The sequence below is a fragment of the Macrobrachium nipponense genome, chromosome 36, assembly GCF_015104395.2.
Source record: "Macrobrachium nipponense isolate FS-2020 chromosome 36, ASM1510439v2, whole genome shotgun sequence".
NCBI lineage: Eukaryota > Metazoa > Arthropoda > Malacostraca > Decapoda > Palaemonidae > Macrobrachium > Macrobrachium nipponense.
Window position 1 is genome coordinate 2,422,394 of NC_087220.1, and position 18,899 is coordinate 2,441,292.

Sequence of the window (18,899 nt, forward strand, 5' to 3'; positions counted from 1 at the left end):
TCTATTTTTTGAACTGATAATTACTGTGGCAGCAACAGAAGATACTATACTATCATTGGAAAGTGGACAAACAACAGCATTTTGCCAAAGAATAGGATGACTGCTCAAAATTGGGGGAAGGATTGGTTTTGTTTAACTCCAAACGTTAATCCTATGAAAGTTAAAAAAGGTACATGAATGGACAGCTATCTGGAAATCATCACGAAGGTGCAAGCATGCTTGCAGGCACTACCTTTAAACCATCACTGTGCAGCCCTGAGTACAAAGCACAAACTACAGAAGTAATCAAAGATATCTGAATACCCTCATCACTATACCAAAGCAAGACTTTAGATCCGATGGTAATCATATGCGCCTGCAGTCCATCAGTGGACAGAAAAAAAAAAAGTTTTACAAGCTGTGACACATGAATCTCAGCAGTGAACAATCATAGTCCTCATTATGTTGTTGTGCATTCCTAATAATACCTTCTAACACAGTGCAAAATCTCTGCTGGACATTAGTTACCTCTACCTGTTTGAATAACGCATGTTTTCAAGCTATCATGGTATCTCGAATTCACCCCAATTGTTTCCAGGGTGTTAACTATGTTTCCTGGTGTCTGAAGCTGTACTGACACTGTCATTGGAAATATACCATAAATATTAATTGCATATGTGCTTCAGAGAACTAAGCAAAAATGCAGAAGAGAAAGAATAATTTGACACATACCCCGAGACTCATAGGCAATCACAAGGAGACAGATCATTACAATATAGATAGAAAATAGCTGTAAGTAATGAATACAGTGAAGGGAGATACGTTGTAAGTGAAAATTGTCATAAGCCGGAACATCGTCAAAAATCCTAAGAAAACCTTACTTTTAATGCTTTGGGTGCATTAAAAACTATGTAAACTGCATTCTTGTTGCATTTTTCATCAAAAAAAACTTCAAATATTGATTATTTTGCATTTTTGGAATCATATTTCTTCTGCCAGATCAGCATTGTAGGCGTAGTAACCCTGGAACATGCATCGTAAACCTGGAAATAATTTCTGATAAATATAATTGAAAAGCGTTGTAACCTCGGAACGTCGTAAGCCAAACCCATCGTAAGCCGGGGACTGCCTGTACAATATTAGACATAAGTAGTATGTTCTTTTATTGCCACTAAATTTAAAATCCCAAGTACAATCAGAAAATTATCAACCCACTTTTAATCTTACATAGGACACACCAGCTAGAATTAGAGCAAATCAAGTCGGGTACAGTATGCTATCAAAAGAAAATCACTTTGAAGATAGTAATGTCTACAAATGAACTTCATTATCATCACTATAATAAACTGCACAACATACAGACTATTACTTAAAGACCATCGATAGAAATATTATATGTGAATATGATCTAAGAGGTCCACAATAATAAATGTTGCGAGTTCGTGCAAAGCTTTGGAACCCTTCCCTGGGTTGAGATTTGGACTGAAGATGAACCCAGGGGAGGGTTCGAAAGCTTTGTAAAGGGTTTTTAAATTATACACGAACTCGCAACATTTTTTATTATTGGGGTCCTAGAACATTATATACTAGAACATTAGATATACTCTCGCAATAGAGTTTTTCCCAAATACATGAATGTATTATTATTTAGTCAAATAGCTCCAACATCATTGCTCCTCTCACCATTCAAGGCATTTTTATGTTTGTGAAATCACTCTCACATCTTGCAAAACATGAATTGATAATGTATTTTACCTATGTCACCACATGTAGTCATATACTGAATAGGGAGCTGGGTGCTTGAGGGCTTACTCCTTGGATCTCGTGGAAATATGACACCAGAGGCTTAATGCTGCAAGTTTTGGTTTAGGTAAATGAAGAATGGTATGTATGTGTGCATGAACACCTTACCTAATTCATTCAATAACGATGCTGATGGTATGTGCTGTAGTTGCTCTCTAGGTAGATTTGACAGATCTTCACGAATTTGTTCAGGTACCAAGTTTTCCCAGTGGTTAGCTGTGATGTAATCAACCATATGACAAGATGCAAGTGGCAGTAAAGGTGATAGGAACTTTGCAACTTTCTTTATGACCTCATTTACTTGCTCAAGTGATGCCATTTTTCAGCTTGGTTACAGTTGTAATAACTGAAACAGAAAAAAAGGTTATAAAAAATACAGACAAATACTTCCCAACGTGGTAGATCGCCATTACAGCTTACATAAAGTAGAGCAATTATCAAGTCATTAAAAGATGTAATGGAACTCACAATGAAGCATCAAACATTACTGCTCACAGTATATGAGCGATTTCTACCATTTAACAAACCACTCCTCAAGTCTTATCCAACAATATATGTAGATCCGACTTCAGAGTTGGAGCTGAGCAAAAGGGTCTTCTAGTTTTTCATATAATCTTTTAAGATGACGTATTCAACAATCTTTATTTATGTGGCTATAAATACAATAAAAATCTGCCCTATTCCAGTTTTCCCAATTAGTCATTCTTTAGATAGTTTACGTAAGTCGGCCATCTTTCTACTACCTAAAGCAAGCAGGATAATGCACAATTATTGTAAAAACTGACTTTTGTGTTCTCACAATTGCTTCATCTGTTACGATAGCCTTTGGATTTTACTTGCCCAAGCAGTGTCTCATTCATAAAGCTTTCAATGAAATCTGCACGATATTCAGGAATGATGTTGCCACTTTCAGCCTTCAATATGCACAATTGCTAAATTATAAATATAACATTCTGATATCGATATCAATTAAAAAAAAATGAAAAAGTAAATCCAATACACCATGACTCAATTTAGTTATGAACACTTAAATTTAACTTAATTTAACATTCTGTTTCCGACTGGTACATACTTTCTTGGGACCGAAAATGAACAGAGCCCAAAAAGTTGCCGCCTCACATTAACGCTGAGGTGTGCATGCACAGCCATTTGGCTGGAGGCTAATCAATTGATGAGCTATTTGCTCAGACCACCTGGGTTAGGTTAGGCTGAGATGTAGGCTAGGCCTATCACAATAATCATTGCGGGTTGGGATGTAGGGTTAATGGTCAATCAGCGACCCGAAAAAGCGCTTGAATTATGCCATTATTTCATAATTTAGGAAAAAACACTTACTTCTAGAGGAGTGTAGAAGTGGCAGTGTGCTGCCTGGATAAGCCACAACTCGACTGATACTCATGGCAGTGAATTCAAGCACTTTTTCAGGAAGGTGACAGCAGTGGCGGTTATGTCACCGCTCGGTCATTTACGCTACTGTAGGGGAATCACAGTATTTACTGCAAAAGTTTCCTACTTCTTCCAGTTCTTTGCAAATGCTTCTCTTATTTTTCAGTATCCCTCTTTTATGTTCAGTTTCAGTTATTCGCCCCATCCTTAAGCACCAGCTTCCTACCAAAGACCACCGAATACTAGTCTAGGCTAGGCCTAAAGTGCTCGTCAAGACAGGATTTTCACGGATTTTATCTGGGTTAACCAAACATTCCTTGGGTAAATGTATATCAATAGAACAGAATAGGGTAAAATACCAAATGGCTGGCCTTCACCATAGGACAACCACCTTCCCAAAAAAGTACTTGGTAGATCTATATTACTATTCCACGGCGGCCTCGACTATGGCAATTGCAGCTTTTCTATGCAGTTTTACCTCCTGAACAAGAATTTTAAGTAATATCTAATCGGCACAGGATATTGGTACGGCAGCCGTATCCCTGATTGCGATAGATATTGGTACGGCAGTGAATTGTGCATGCGTCAATTTCAGACTTCCTGCCATACAAATAACATAGCATAGTGTAGTGGGGGTACGTCAGATTCTGTCAGAGGTGCCGTATTGCGCTATTGACCTGCTGTAGGTACGGCAGCTTGCTAATCATGCAGCAGTTGCCGTACACTGTTGCTAAGAGCTATATGTACGGCACTAGAAGATCAGCGACAGTAGTAATAATAGTCAAACTGAATTTTTTTGCTGAACATGTTCAATTCAAAATGTCAAAGTGAAGCACCATACTGTCATCACCAAAGCACCAAAACATTTTGACAGTAAATGAAAATATAAAAAATCACAATAATATTTAAACATACTTAGAGTTTGACTATATACATGACAAATTAAACTAATTTATCTGTGTCCTTTTTATTTTCTTTGAATCTCCTCTAAACCGTGTAATAATACATCAGTTTTCCCCAAAAAACAGATTTTTTCAGGTTTCAACGAGCTGAAAAAAGCAATAGACGTCTACGAAGAGTCAAACTTCCAGAAACTGTATATCCGTAGGTCACAAACGATCGAATCGGCCCCGAAAAGAGCTCCGAAGAGGAGATTCAAAGAAGACTTGAAGTAAACAGAAATCGTGCTCTGCTGTATTCATGGTAGTAAGGAAACTACCAAGTTGATCCTGTTTTAAACGGCCTAATCAATCGTAAGTAATCATTCAAATCAGGTCTATATTAACAGTATGTTTCCCATATTGGACGCACTAAGCTTCAAATCTTCTTTGAATCTCCTCTTCAGAGCTCTTTTCAGGGCCAAGTCGATCGTTCGTGACCTACGGATATACAATTTCTGGAAGTTTGACTCTTCGTAGACGTCTATTGCCTTTTTCAGCTAGTTGAAACCTGAAAATATCTGTTTTTCAGCAAATACTGATGTATTATTACACGGTTCACGTTGCTAGGTTGTCCTTTTCTTGCTGTCACTGATATGCCTGTGGCAGCCGCGGTAAACAAGGGTTCGCGCATGCCCAATTCACTGCTGTACCAATATCTATAGCAATCAGGGATACAGCTGCCGTACCAATATCCAGTTCATATCTAATCAGACAACTGTAATTAACCCCCCAAGGCCTCGTACTAAACACAGCGAAATACATTTGACGCCACAATTCCTGGTGGCTTTCGTATTCGCGAGGACGAATGATGCGGTCATGCGGAATGCTTATTTAGAAATACCAAGTACTTTAACCCGTCCTGTAACATGGGATAGACATTAGTCAAGAGCAGCGTCCGTCAAAGCAACACCTCAAGACCTTTACTTTCCTCTCAAAGTTAGTTTTTTCTCCAAAAATGAAATTTCATTATTAAAATGAAGTTTTATTGTATACTTACCGAACAATTATAGAGCCGTGATTTCCACGAGCGGCAGGATACTAAATCAAATTTAGCGCGTCGGCGTCGCCAACACTGGTGGTGATGACGTCATCTCCCTCCACTCGCGGGAGAACCAGGTACAACTGCCCAGGTGAATCCAATTCTTTCTGCCCGTCCGTCCACCTAAGGGGAGGAGGGTGGGTATAATCATAATTGTTCGGTAAGTATACAATAAAACTTCATTTTAATAATGAAAATTTCATTTTTATTGTAGTGTCTTACCGAACAATTATAGAGCTGATTACACATTTATGGGAAGGTGGGGATTCAGTGGACCACTAGTATTTTTAAATGGTTACATTTATTGCAATACCAGTAAACACTCAAGGTGTCTGTTGTACCTTACCTTGTAAGAGAGCTACAGCAGACTGTTACTGCCTCTGGTCGGTGCTCTTCTACTATTGTAGAGGAATTGGAATTTGACCAAAGTTAGCCTCTACAGGAGTGGAATCCTTCCGTAGTTCAAGCGAGTCAAGGCTGACTGACGGAGGATAGTAACAACAAAGATTGCCCTTGCCCTGGGCTAAGACCAGAAATTCAATCATACAACACATTTGTCACCAACACCAGATTTAAAAACATATATACCCAACCATTGTAAATCTGACCTAACAGACTGGTTGAGTATCCCAGGTACTCAGTACCCCCAGCTTCCCTTGAACTCGACAACCTATTCAAGGTGAAAAGTTAGCATAGAGGTGACGACCCCTGTGCCGTTTCTCCCAACACCATGCCAGAAAACCGCCACCGGACCTAACGTTTTACAATTCTCGAAAACCGTTTCTATCTCTTTGAGATAATGACTCGCAAAAACCGAATTCGATCTCCAGAACGTGCTCTGAAGAATCGAAGCTAAAGATAAATCTTTCTGAATGCTAAAGAAGTTGCCACTGCTCTAACCTCGTGAGCTTTAACTCTCAGAACGGAAAGATTGTCGTTCTCGGACTGCGAGTGAGCTTCCCTGATAAGCTCTCTAATAAAGAACGATATAGCATTCTTAGAAAGAGGACGAGAGGGATTTTGAACCGAGGTCCAGAGCTTAGAAGATTGTCCTCTGATACCCTTAGTGGCAAACAGATACTGCTTAATAGCCCTGACTGGACATAAGAGCCTTTCTTCCTCCTCATGTCCAACCAAATCAGATAAGTTCCTTACCACAAAACTCCTCGGCAACGGATTAGAAGGATTCTCATTTTGGCTAGAAAGGTCAAAGATACCGAAAATACAGCATTGCCTTGAGAGAAACCGACTCTTTTGTCTATAGCGTGCAATTCGCTGACACGCTTAGCAGAAGCTAGTGCAATAAGAAAGAGTGCTTCTTAGTCAAGTTCCTGAGTGAAGCCGACTTCAAAGGCTCAAACGGTGGCCCCTTGAGGAACTTAAGCACCACATCTAAGTTCCAAGCCACTGTATCTTGCGGGAGCTTAGTGGTTTCGAAAGACCTAATGAGGTCCGGACAGATCTTGAATTGGAGGAAATATCCAAACCTCGATGTCGAAAAACCGAAGAGAGCATGGCTCTATATTCCTCTGGATCGTTCGAAGGAGCCAGTTTCTTAGAGTTCCTAAGAAATAGAAGAAATCTGCTATTTCTGTTAAAGAGGTCGCAGAAGTAGAGACTTTAGCACTTCTACACCACTCTCTGAAGATTCTCCACTTCCCTTGATTGAGAGTTTGTTAGAAGACTCTCTCCTACAACGAGCGATAGCTTCTGCAGCTCTTCTTGAAAATCCTTTCGCTCTGACAAGATTCCGGACAGTCTGAACTCCCTGTCAGAGCTAGAGCGGACAAGTTTTGGTGGAACCTCTTGAAGTGAGGTTGTTTGAGAAGCCACTTCTCTGGAGGAAGAAGTCTGGGGAAGTCTACTAACAACTGGAGAAGGTCCGGGAACCACTCTTAACTTTCCTGGGTCCGAAAAGGGAAAAGGGGCGATTAACGTTAGCGTTACATTGCTGTGCGACATGAACTTGTTCAGCACCTCTCTTATTAGACCGAACGGAGGGAATGCATAAGCTTCCAGACCCGACCACTCCAACAGCATTGCGTCCACCGACCAAGCTAGAGGATCTGGGACTGGAGAACAAAAGAGAGGAAGACGGTTGTTCCTCGATGTCGCGAACAGGTCTATTGACGGTCGTCCCAAAGGCGCCAAAGTTTCTGACAAATCTTGTTGTCCAAAGTCCACTCCAGAGGTAACACTTGCTGTTGACGACTTCATTACCTCGTCCCGCCAGGACGTTCATCTTTCCCGGAACAAATCTCGGGACTAGCTGAACCTTCGCTTCGTTTGACCACAGGAGGAGATCCTTGGCTACTTCGTACAGAGAGAAAGACTGAGTCCCCCCCTGTTTCCGCACGTACGAGAGAGCCGTGAGTTGTCGGAATGCACTGCCACTACTCGGCCTTCTACTAAGCTCCGAAACTGTCTGAGCCCTAAGAAAATTGCTAACAGTTCCTTTACATTTATGTGGAACTTCTTCTCCTTCTCCGACCAAGCTCCTGAAGTCCGTTGATTTCCCAGTAGGGCTCCCCAACCTTTGTCCGATGCGTCGGAAAAGAACTGTAGGTTCGGGAGGATGGGTCGTAGAGTCTAACCAACCCTTCTTCCAACCTTGCTCGAGAGAGCCACCACCTTAGGTCCTCTTTTATTTGATCTGTGACAGGAAAGGTAATCGAGTCTGGTTGTGTCTTCCTGCACCAAGAGGCTCTCAGGAAAAACTGCAGAGGTCTCATGTGCAGTCTTCCCAACGTCACAAATTTCTCCACTGACGTCAATTTGCCCAGGAGCCTCATCCACTGATTGGCAGAACTTACCTTTTTGTCCAAGAACTCCTGAACTGTCTCCAGACAGCCTTGAACCCTCTTCGGGGACAGAAAAGCCCGAAAAACTTGAGCATTCAGAATCATCCCCAAATAAAGGATGCTCTGAGATGGAACCAACTGGGACTTCTGTTTTGTTGACCAGAATTCCTAACTTTCTGGCAAGATCCAGAGTTGTTCCAAGGTCCTTCATGCACCGACTCTCTGATTCCGACCGGAGAAGCCAATCGTCCAGATAGAGGGAGATTCTTACTCCTAATATGTGGTAGCCAGCTTCCTATCGGGGATAGAACCCTGGTGAAAACTTGAGGAGCGGTCGCTAGTCCGAAGCAAAGCGCCCGAAACTGAAAAACACCTTGCCTCGAACATGAACCTCAGGTACTTCCGAGATTCGCGATGTATCGGAATGTGAAAATAAGCGTCTTGCCATGTCCAGAGAGACCATCCAATCCCCCTGTCTGATGGGACTCCAGAACCGACCGAGTGGTCTCCATATGAAATTTTGTTTTCTGGACATGCAAGTTCAGGGCGCTCACATCCAAACAACGGCCTCCAGCCCCCTGATGACTTGGGAACTACAAAAAGGCGATTGAAAAGCCTGGAGGAAAATCCCCTTCTATCTGTTTCTATCGCTTCTTTGAGAAAACAAGCGCTTCCACTTCTGCGGCTAGCGCCAGAAATTTGTCTGAGCCCGGAGAGTATGCCTGGAATGGAATTGGCACAGGTGAGAGCGAGGGAGGTGAAACGAGAGGAATACGATAGCCGAACTTGAGTACTTGCACTACCCAGGCTTCTGCTCCTCTGTTTTCATTCCTCCCAAAACAGAGCCAGCCTGGCTCCCACTGGTGCATGAAGAACCGAGCTTTCATTTGGAAGGTTTGTTAACCTTGGCCGAGCCTTAGACTGAGGTCGCAAATTCGATTTTCGGCCGAAAAGAAGCGCTTGGGTTTTTTTCTCCCTCGAAAAGGCGCTTGGGCCAGAGGAGAAACCGAAGGAACAGTCTCCACAGGAGCTTTAGGTCTCTTAGTAGACTGTGCCAGTAAATCCGAAGTAGATTTCTTATCTAGCGCAGACGAAATTGACAACACTACATCGTCTGGAAAGAGGTTATCTTTCACAAAAGGAGCAAACAAGAGAGCAGACTGTTGGGACGTAACCCTTTTAGAAGCAAAGGAGCACCAAAGTTGCCTTTTCTTAAGGGTACCAAAGGCGATGAGCGAAGCTAACTCATCCCATCCATCCCTAATGGATTTGTCCGCACAGGACAGAACACCAATCCAATCCTCCGCTAACTCCTGGGAAAGAGAAGGACAGTCTTCGATCTTGGCCGCTAAAGCGCCAATAGTCCAATCAAGGAAGCTAAAGACTTCCAAAAGTTTAAATTGATTCTTTACAACGTGGTCCAACTCAGGCGCTGTAAAAAAGAAAACTTTCGCTGCGTCGAAAGCAGATCTTCTAGAGGAGTCGATTAAACTGGAGAAGTCTCCCTGGGAGAGGCAGAAACTCCCAGAGAAGGAGCTTCCCCCAGTTACATAAACCTATACCTCTTACGAAGCAACTTAGAGGGAGGGTAAGCAAAAAGAGCCTTCCCCTAAGTCTCTTTTTCATAGACATCCATTTCTCCGTCTCTTTCAACGAATGTCTAACCGCTTTAGATAGAACAAGTTTTGGGAGGAGAGGGTCTGAAGTTTTCCTCCTCATCAAAAAAGTCGAAGTTGGGGAGCGCGGAGCCGCTTTCTCAAAATAATCTGGATAAGATACCAGAAGAAATCTAAGGAGACGTGAATAACACGAGAGGTGATGTGAATCCTCCTCCTCTACTTCTTCTTCATTCTCCGATACCGCCGAAGAAGTAGACGGAACTACAACCGGATCTGAGGTTTCGAACCACCCTTGGACTCATTCATCCAGTTGGTTAACATCTCTAACTGCTTGCGCAAAGGCGCCAGAGACGAATCAAAAACAGTTAACGTGGGCTTGGAAGAGCCTAAATGGTTCAGCAGGAGGCGGAAAAACTACTTGCGCCTCGCTCGGAGCCGCCGAAATCGAGGCGAAACAGGCGCATCAGGCGTAACAGACGAAAAAGCGCCTAAATGAAACACCCTTAGAACTGCTAGCTACAGCGCTAAAACCACAATCTCTACTAGTAGATGGCGCCGAAAAAGGCACAGATTGAGGCGACGAACGAGCCGCTAACGGGGCCGCGCGCAACCCTACTCTCAGGCTCCTTCTACCGCTGACTGGAGGAGGCGAAGAATCGGCGCCTGAACGCCTCTTTAAGGGACGCGAAACGGGCGCAATCTCGCCAAGAGCGCCGCGCGACCGGAGACGAATCGCTTGAATCATTCGAAAGGCGTCTGACCGCAACACCTTTCCAACGCTTAACCGAGCCCTGTTGAGGCGCAACAGCTTCAACAAGAGAGGCGCCTGTCTGTGGGCAAATCCCGATCGACTACCTTGGACTTCCGGTATGTCTTCTCCCAGGTGCGGGGAGCTGGACAGTGACCTTTGTCTAGGAGACGTGTCAGGACAGACAGACGCACACAAATACACTCTTACCTGAGGTCGCTTTCTCCAAAAACGTCTTAACTGAATTACCAAGTTGCAAAACCGTATTCGCTCCAGTACCGAAAATTTCTGATCTAACCTCGATTCCAGACTGGCAATGGTGTCGGAAGAAACTACACGGGAAGCCGGAGAAGTGGGATTAGTAGGAGGAATAGGAGGCTTTTGTAGTTAAAGGAGACTAACAATTTGAGGAGAAACGAAGGAACAGATGCATGCAAGACGAAGCAGAGCTAAGTCTACTTTCCCTAAGCGCTGCTTTTCTAATTCTGTCTTTAGCTAATTTCTCCGAGTATGAACTAAAAAACTTCCATTGAGAATCAGTCCATAATCACTACACTCGTTACATGTTCGATCTGCTGAACAAACCTGTCCCTACACTTAACACATTTAGTGTGAGAATCATATTCTAACTTGGATATCTAGTTTTACATCCTGAGATGCAAAACCTAACTCCCGACGGACTAGAAATCCGACATGGCAACGCCTAAATAAAAGCAAAATAACAACAACGCCAAAAAAGAGTACTTCACCAATTCCGAAGATCAATTCCACCAGAAAAAAAAGCGAAGCAAAGTCATCCAACCGCACCGACCACGATGTTCACCGGACGCCGGCAGGAAAAGAATTGGATTCACCTGGGCAGTTGTACCTGGTTCTCCCGCGAGTGGAGGGAGATGAACGTCATCACCACCAGTGTTGGCGACGCCGACGCGCTAAATTTGAATTTAGTATCCTGCCGCTCGTGGGAAATCACGGCTCTATAATTGTTCGGTAAGACACTACAATAAAATCACAAATTAAGGCCATAACTTCAGATTTTCGGGAAGGTGGTTGCGCTACGGTAGAGGCCAAGTTGCCACTCGGGGTATTTTTTACAGAAGCAGTCCACATGGACTGCAAAGGAATGTAACCGTTGGTACGACAATCCACAGATCCACTAGGATTGTGGGCATCCAATGTATTTCGCCGTGTTTAGTACTGTGGGCCCCTGGGGGGTTTAGGGTAGAATATCACGACAGGCCAACCCTCATCACGGTGGACGGGTCTTATTCACTCGATATTTAATTGGTGAACATGAAATACAATTGCAACTCTAATCAATACCATTTAAAGACTGAGTTTCGTCAACATATTGTGATATATGAAAGCCCCATACGAACTAAAATAAGCATGTGAGCTCTTCGTAAAAAAATATGTTTTCAAGGCAGTTTTGAAATCCAATATGGCGGCTACGTTTTGCATGGACGGTTCTCATCAGTGACGGCCACCATCTTTCCCCAAGCCTTCCCAGCACTCATTTGAACAATGTTAGCGTATGTATGTAACGTTTATTGATCTTACTCAAGATTGCAGTTGTAATCAGCACAATAAAACAACATTTTGTTGTTGCCTATATTAGTGAAAGTATGAAACTTGTTATTCCCGGGGTTATGGTTGGAACTGAATTCATTCTTACCTTGTAATCAGTGGTTTTATCCTTACTGCCATCACAACTGAAACTCCACAGTGCTTATTTGATTGTAATTATACACATTTTGGTCTTAATTCACTCCACAGTGCTCGAACCCCATTGCTGTTCGTGTTTCCTAAGCACTCACTCCGTAAACAAAGTTACGAGCAGCAGACGACAACACTGATTATGAGATGCAAAGCTTTATTCCCTTAATTGTTTACTTTACTCAATATTTAGTTTAACTCTACTTCAAAATGTTTATTTAATTCATGTCCATTATCCCTTTTTTTTTGCAACCAAATTAACCCCCAAAAATTACAAATGTTTCGGATGTATACTTACGAGCAGACGACGTGAGGAAAAATGGCTCATCGTTGCCAATCTAGTGGAGCGTCACACATACGCCGATGCATTTACAAACTGTTTCGATGAATTCTAGTTGTCATAGTAAATGCAGTAATGATAAAATTGCTCTAATATGTATATATACTACAAATAGATGCGCTTATTTCACTTATTTCCCCGGTTTTGTGTAAGTCTTATACCTAGTTTGGAGGGTAAACACATACCAATTGACAACACTGATAAAACAATTGAAGAGCGCAAAACGCCGCAAAGAATGCCGTAGTAGTCCTTGAATAAGTACGAATAAGTGCTGGTAAGAGGTGGGTTTACGATTGTTGTGATGAAAGTGCCCCAGCGTCTATGGGTACAAGTGGTGTGCAGATTTAGCACATGAAATGGGAAGTTTGTTGACACAAGCGACTCCGTAAACATCAAGATAGCGTCAATCTTCGAAACATTTTTAGTTGAAAGTAAAAATTTCTAAAGCGTTTTGGTGAGATTTCCACTGCCGTAGCCACCCTTTTCAGTACCCTCTGTTTAAATCTTAAAATTTGGTTTCCTTAATTTCTAACTTTGGAGAAAATACTTACTTCGAAAGGAGAGTAGAGGTCTTTAGCCTCCGTTTTTCCACCAAGAAGAAGTCGCGACTGATGCCCATCTCCGGTGTCAGGACGCGTTATAATGTACTTTTTCGGAGGGTGGCTAGCGTTGATTGTAGGTGGCCTGCTTGGCCTGCTGTGATATTTTACCCTAATTACAGTCATCCGAATAAATATTACTTAAAATTCTTGTTCAGTAGGTAAAACTGCATAGAAAAACCGCAACTGCCATAGTCTAGGCCGCCGCGGATAAGTACCCTAGATCTACCCCATTCGGTATTGTACCCTAAAGCTTTATGGCCAAAGACCCTTAAGTAACGACTAGAGTGCACCTCGTGTGATGCACTGAGGGCATTAGGCCTTAACCCCCTGCAGGAGAAATATAAAATTTGTCCAAAACAAATGTAAATAAATCGTCAAAATCACATAAAAAAACATAAGAAAATCCCGTATTTTCCCAAATTTTAATCCGGACAATTTTCTTAAAATCAAGCGGGGACGAGTTTGCCTTCACTAGCGGCGAGAAAAAATGGTTTTTGTTTCTCTTTCGGAGTTTGCCATTAAATTTTCCTCCTCTTCATTTAGCCATACTACATACAAAGTCTAAAAATGTATAATTTTACATTTGCAAACGAGCAAACGACTCAAAATAACCTACCTTCCGACATATGTCCTCTTTTCAACCGCCAATGTTTACGTTTTTTCTTTTTTGTCAACGACTTCTTCTTCTTCTTCATTTTAGTAGGAGATCGATCTGGCCTCTTCTACTGGAGCCAATTTACTCCCTTGCAAAATCTCATCGGAAATACAAAGATCAGTCGTGCTAACTTTTATTTGTGGAAGTATATTATGCGTTAGCAGTGAAGGTGTGGGATGAATCATGAGTTATCTAACTCACACGAGGTTCATTCCTATATTCGTAGTGGGAACGTTTTGCTTACCTTCGTCTTCTTCTTCTTAACGAAAGATACACACTAAACGTTGATAGAATAGGATAAAAAGATTAGTTTAACCAGACCTCTGAGCCTAAATAAAGGCTCTTCTCTGGCTGGTTACAAAACGCTGAAGATTCCGACAAATTTCCTTCCTGGGTTTGCATCCTAAACCTGATTCGATGTTGGATGGAATCTAGTTACAAAAGTATGCCAAATCCACCAGTTGTTCTGCATGATTTGTATTCTGGCATTTGGGTGGGTGTGGGTTGTCCACCAAACACCTACCTTCCTTAGCGGTCGCAGCAGGGCCCCATTATCAAATTAACAGCTTATTCATCTGGTGTATTTGATTACACTGCAAATTCCACATTCACTATTTTTGTTCTTCCATATCACAGCATCGATTAAACAAAAGTGGGTTTAATATGTTTTAGTTTGTTAATACTAGATTCAATACAACGTTTGAGGTCTTCCAGTGACTAATGAAGGTGGGATTTTGAGATATTAAAGCTCACTCATACGAATCGATACATTATTTCGGCCTAGTCATGGTTGTTGTATCTTTGCTTTGTCATCAACATTAGCGCTTACACATTTTTATAATGAAATGAAATGAAATCCAAACTATCTGCTAGACAAAAGTATTCCAAGAACGATAATTCTGCAGGTCTTCTACGGACCTTCTCGTCATGTAAATTTAGATTTCTGGAGTAGCATGTACCCCATACTGTTGCTGTCAAAGTCGAGGTATCATTGGTTAAAGAAAACTAGCTTGTTTCTTGGGATGATACTGCAGAAACTCTACACTAGATGGAGATTTCGAGCCTTAATATAAATTGTGACAAAGGGCCTCAATTTTTTTCTTCTCTTTACTAACGGAAAAGATAAACAAACACACTCGCTGTGACGTACTGTACAAATTTGAGACGAAACCATGACCATCATTACTTACAATAAGCCCTTGTTTATGCAGCATTTATCGACATACTGTCCTTCTTGCATTGCAATACATTTTCATCCTCTATCTATTTATTAATCCATCTCTTTTTTTTTTTTTTAATAAGTGGGATCTCTTCTTTCTGTATTTCCCATTACTTCCTCTTACTTCTTCCTAATTGAATTCCTTATTCTTTGGCTTGTTCCATATGAATAGCATTTACCACTGAATAATAATAATAATAATAATAATAATAATAATAATAATAATAATAATAATAATAATAATAATAATAATAATAATAATAATAATAAAATAATTTTTTCCTTATTTCCTCTGTAGCTCCAATTTCAGGCTGTTGATTATTGTCGTTGTGGTGATCAGTTGCTGGATGACGACCTCCAAGTACCTGACCGTCTTCCCCTTCAATTGGGTTGAATACCTGGTTGCCGGACGAAGCTCCTCTGTTGCCAGAGGTTCCATTTACGTCGTTGTCGTTTAATCCTTCATTTCTTTCATCATTGCTGAGTTTTGCTATTTAACCCATAGCTGGACCCTACCCCATCAGGGATAGGTACTCATTTACAGCTGAGTAGACTGAGGAAATTATGGTAAAGATCCTTTCCCAAGGAATCAACGCCGAGGAGAGCGGTCACCCATCCAACGACTACGACCAGAGCCTAATGTTGCTTAACGTTGACTTAAGTCTATTGACGACCTAACCCACTCCTCCACGGCGCCACATAATTAGACTATAAGAAAGCCTTCAACATGATACCACACACATGGCTAATAGAATGCCTGAAAATATATGGGGCAGAGGAAAATACCATCAGCTTCCTCAAAAATACAATGCGCAACTGGAATACAATACTTACAAGCTCTGGAATAAGACTAGCAGAGGTTAATATCAGGAGAGGGATCTTCCAGGGCGACTCACTGTCCCCACTACTCTTCGTAGTAGCCATGATTCCCATGACAAAAGTACTACAGAAGATGGATGCCGGGTACCAACTCAAGAAAAGAGGCAACAGAATCAACCATCTGATGTTCATGGACGACATCAAGCTGTATGGTAAGAGCATCAAGGAAATAGATACCCTAATCCAGACTGTAAGGATTGTATCTGGGGACATTAGGATGGAGTTTAGAATAGAAAAATGCGCCTTAGTTAACATACAAAAAGGCAAAGTAACGAGAACTGAAGGGATAAAGCTACCAGATGGGAGTAACATCAAACACATAGATGAACAGGATAAAAATAATGGGAATAATGGAATGAGGAATATAAAACACCAAGTAGATGAGACAGGATACAAAATACCTGGGAATAATGGAAGGAGGAGATATAAAACACCAAGAGATGAAGGACACGATCAGGAAGAATATATGCAGAGACTCAAGGCGATACTCAAGTCAAAACTCAACGCCGGAAATACGATAAAAGCCATAAACACATGGGCAGTGCCAGTAATGAGATACAGCGCAGGAATAGTGGAATGGACGAAGGCAGAACTCCGCAGCATAGATCAGAAAACCAGGAAACATATGACAAAACACAAAGCACTACACCCAAGAGCAAATACGGACAGACTATACCATAACAAGAAAGGAAGGAGGGAGAGGACTACTAAGTATAGAGGACTGCGTCAACATCGAAAACAGAGCACTGGGGCAATATCTGAAAACCAGTGAAGACGAGTGGCTAAAGAGTGCATGGGAAGAAGGACTAATAAAACAAAAAGCAGACGAAGACCCAGAAATATTACAGAGACAGGAGAAAGACAGAAAGAACAGAGGACTGGCACAACAAACCAATGCACGGACAATACATGAGACAGACTAAAGAACTAGCCAGCGATGACAATTGGCAATGGCTACAGAGGGGAGAGCTAAAGAAGGAAACTGAAGGAATTGAATGATAACAGCGGCATCAAGATCAGGCCCTAAGAACCAGATAGTTCAAAGTACGATAGCGGAAATAACATCTCTCCCATATGTAGGAAGTGCAATACGAAAAGTGAAACCATAAACCACATAGCAAGTGAATGCCCGGCACTTGCACAGAACCAGTACAAAAAGAGGCATGATTCAGTAGCAAAGCCCTCCACTGGAGCCGTGCAAGAAACATCAGCTACCTTGCAGTAATAAGTGGTACGAGCACCAACCTGAAGGAGTGATAGAAAACGATCAGCAAAGATCCTCTGGGACTATGGTATCAGAACGGATAGGGTGATACGTGCAAACAGACCAGACGTGACGTTGATTGACAAGGTCAAGAAGAAAGTATCACTCATTGATGTCGCAATACCATGGGACACCAGAGTTGAAGAGAAGAGAGGGAAAAACAAATTGGATAAGTATCAAGATCTGAAAATAGAAAATAAAGAAGGATATGGATATGCCAGTGGAAATCGTACCCATAATCATAGGAGCACTAGGCACGATCCCAGATCCCTGAAAAGGAATCTAGAAAAACTAGAGGCTGAGGTAGCTCCAGGACTCATGCAGAAGAGTGTGATCCTAGAAACGGCACACATAGTAAGAAGAGTGATGGACTCCTAAGGAGGCAGGATGCAAGAACCCGGAACCCCACACTATAAATACCACCCAGTCGAATTGGAGGACTGTGATAGAGCAAAAAAAAAAAAAAAAAAAAAAAAAAAAAAAAAAAAAAAAAAAAAAAAAAAAAAAAAAAAACAAAAAAAAAAAAAAAAAAAAAAAAAAAAAAATAATAATAATAATAATAATAATAATAATAATAATAATGGAAAAGTAAATCCACAGAAGTATGTATGTGTTAGACAAAAGAGGGCTATGATTAATAATATGTTTAATGTACCATTATAATGTGATGTGCAGACTGATCATTATTAACTTCCCATGGAGACAGAGTCTGAGTGACAACCTGGAGAGAGCTGATAAATCATTTCTGGGATGGTGTGATACCGAGATGGTTACTTAAGCAGGTCAAATGTTCGTTCTGTGGTATGTGGGTTCGTGAGGTGCCTTGAAAACTGGCTGTGACCAGTTACTTGGAGCGTTGGCGAAGTGTGTGAATTCGTGTGTACGTGTACGATCTATGTCCATTCATAATGGCATGTTTAGCCAAGAACTAGGGAGACAGCTACGGGAGAAAAGGCAGAATGCTGGGATGGCTTTGCGAAGTTCTAATTGTTAAAGTGTGTGACGTTCCAGGCTACAATGGTTGAGTTATTATAATTTAGCCAAAAGGATGGCTTGTTTTGATATCTTGTAGAGATGTTCTATTTCATTTAATCTTTTGACTTTGTCTTTACAATTGTGTGTACTCACGATGTGTTCTCCTGTCTTTTAAACAGGGTTCTGGGGGGGCAGTGGTCCTAGTGAGGGGGTACTGTATTTTTGAGAAGAGATAATTGGTGTGACTAATTACTGATTAAGACATTTAAATACCGAGGGGTTATCTGAGTTAGTTGTCTGTGAGACTTGAACTATTATCATTCCATTAATTATCTTGTAAGAACTTGAATTATTCAACTAATACTTTGCTTTGAATAAAACGTATATATTTTTTGTAACTCCGACTCTAATTTAATGACCTGATGGAATGGAGAGAGAGAGGGCTTTTGCCAGTGATCACCTTGAGAGAGAGAGAGAGAGGGGGGTAGACTGAGTGTAACCAGTTCGCCTTACGCTACACTTAAACGCATACCAGATGTTAAAATAGCAGGGGGGGGGGGGGGCGCCCTTCGCTGGTAATATATGTTCAATTTTGTAATTTAAAATATATAAAGCAGAAAGCTTTTGATGGCCTGCCCATTTCCTTGGCTCATGTGATTATGAGCGTTCTTTGAATAATATTGTAATAATAATAATAAACAGCAGTTAATATACTTGGACCGATTACAAAGTGATCTTCATATGTCCTAGACGACAAACCACTTTGCATGTCCGTCAAATCTGAGACAGAATAACCTTGAGGTGCTAATCGTTGTTCTTCCTGACGTGTGTGACTATGCAAACTGTACTGGCATTCGGCCGTCTTAACCCCAATGATTCGAAAACAAGAGTGTATTTGTTATTCAAAGCTCAGTTTTAACTTTATCCTTTTAT

At 41.5% G+C, this 18,899-nt stretch overlaps 1 protein-coding gene across 4 annotated transcripts in view; it reads right to left on the reverse strand.

Annotated features, from left to right (window-relative positions):
* Positions 1-18,899, reverse strand: part of LOC135203498 (probable methyltransferase-like protein 25) — a 60,921-nt gene that overhangs the window by 29,002 nt on the left and 13,020 nt on the right. For 2 of the 4 annotated variants that reach the window (XM_064233227.1, XM_064233224.1), the window contains exons 1-2: positions 13,591-13,747; positions 1,891-2,128 (exon numbers count right to left, since the gene is read on the reverse strand). In XM_064233227.1, coding sequence (XP_064089297.1) covers positions 1,891-2,101 — 211 coding nt within the window. In that variant the 5' untranslated portion in view covers positions 2,102-2,128; positions 13,591-13,747. Of the gene's footprint in view, positions 1-1,890; positions 2,129-13,590; positions 13,761-18,899 lie in introns of those variants that run through there. The other 2 variants (XM_064233226.1, XM_064233225.1) reach the window with 2 other exon arrangements.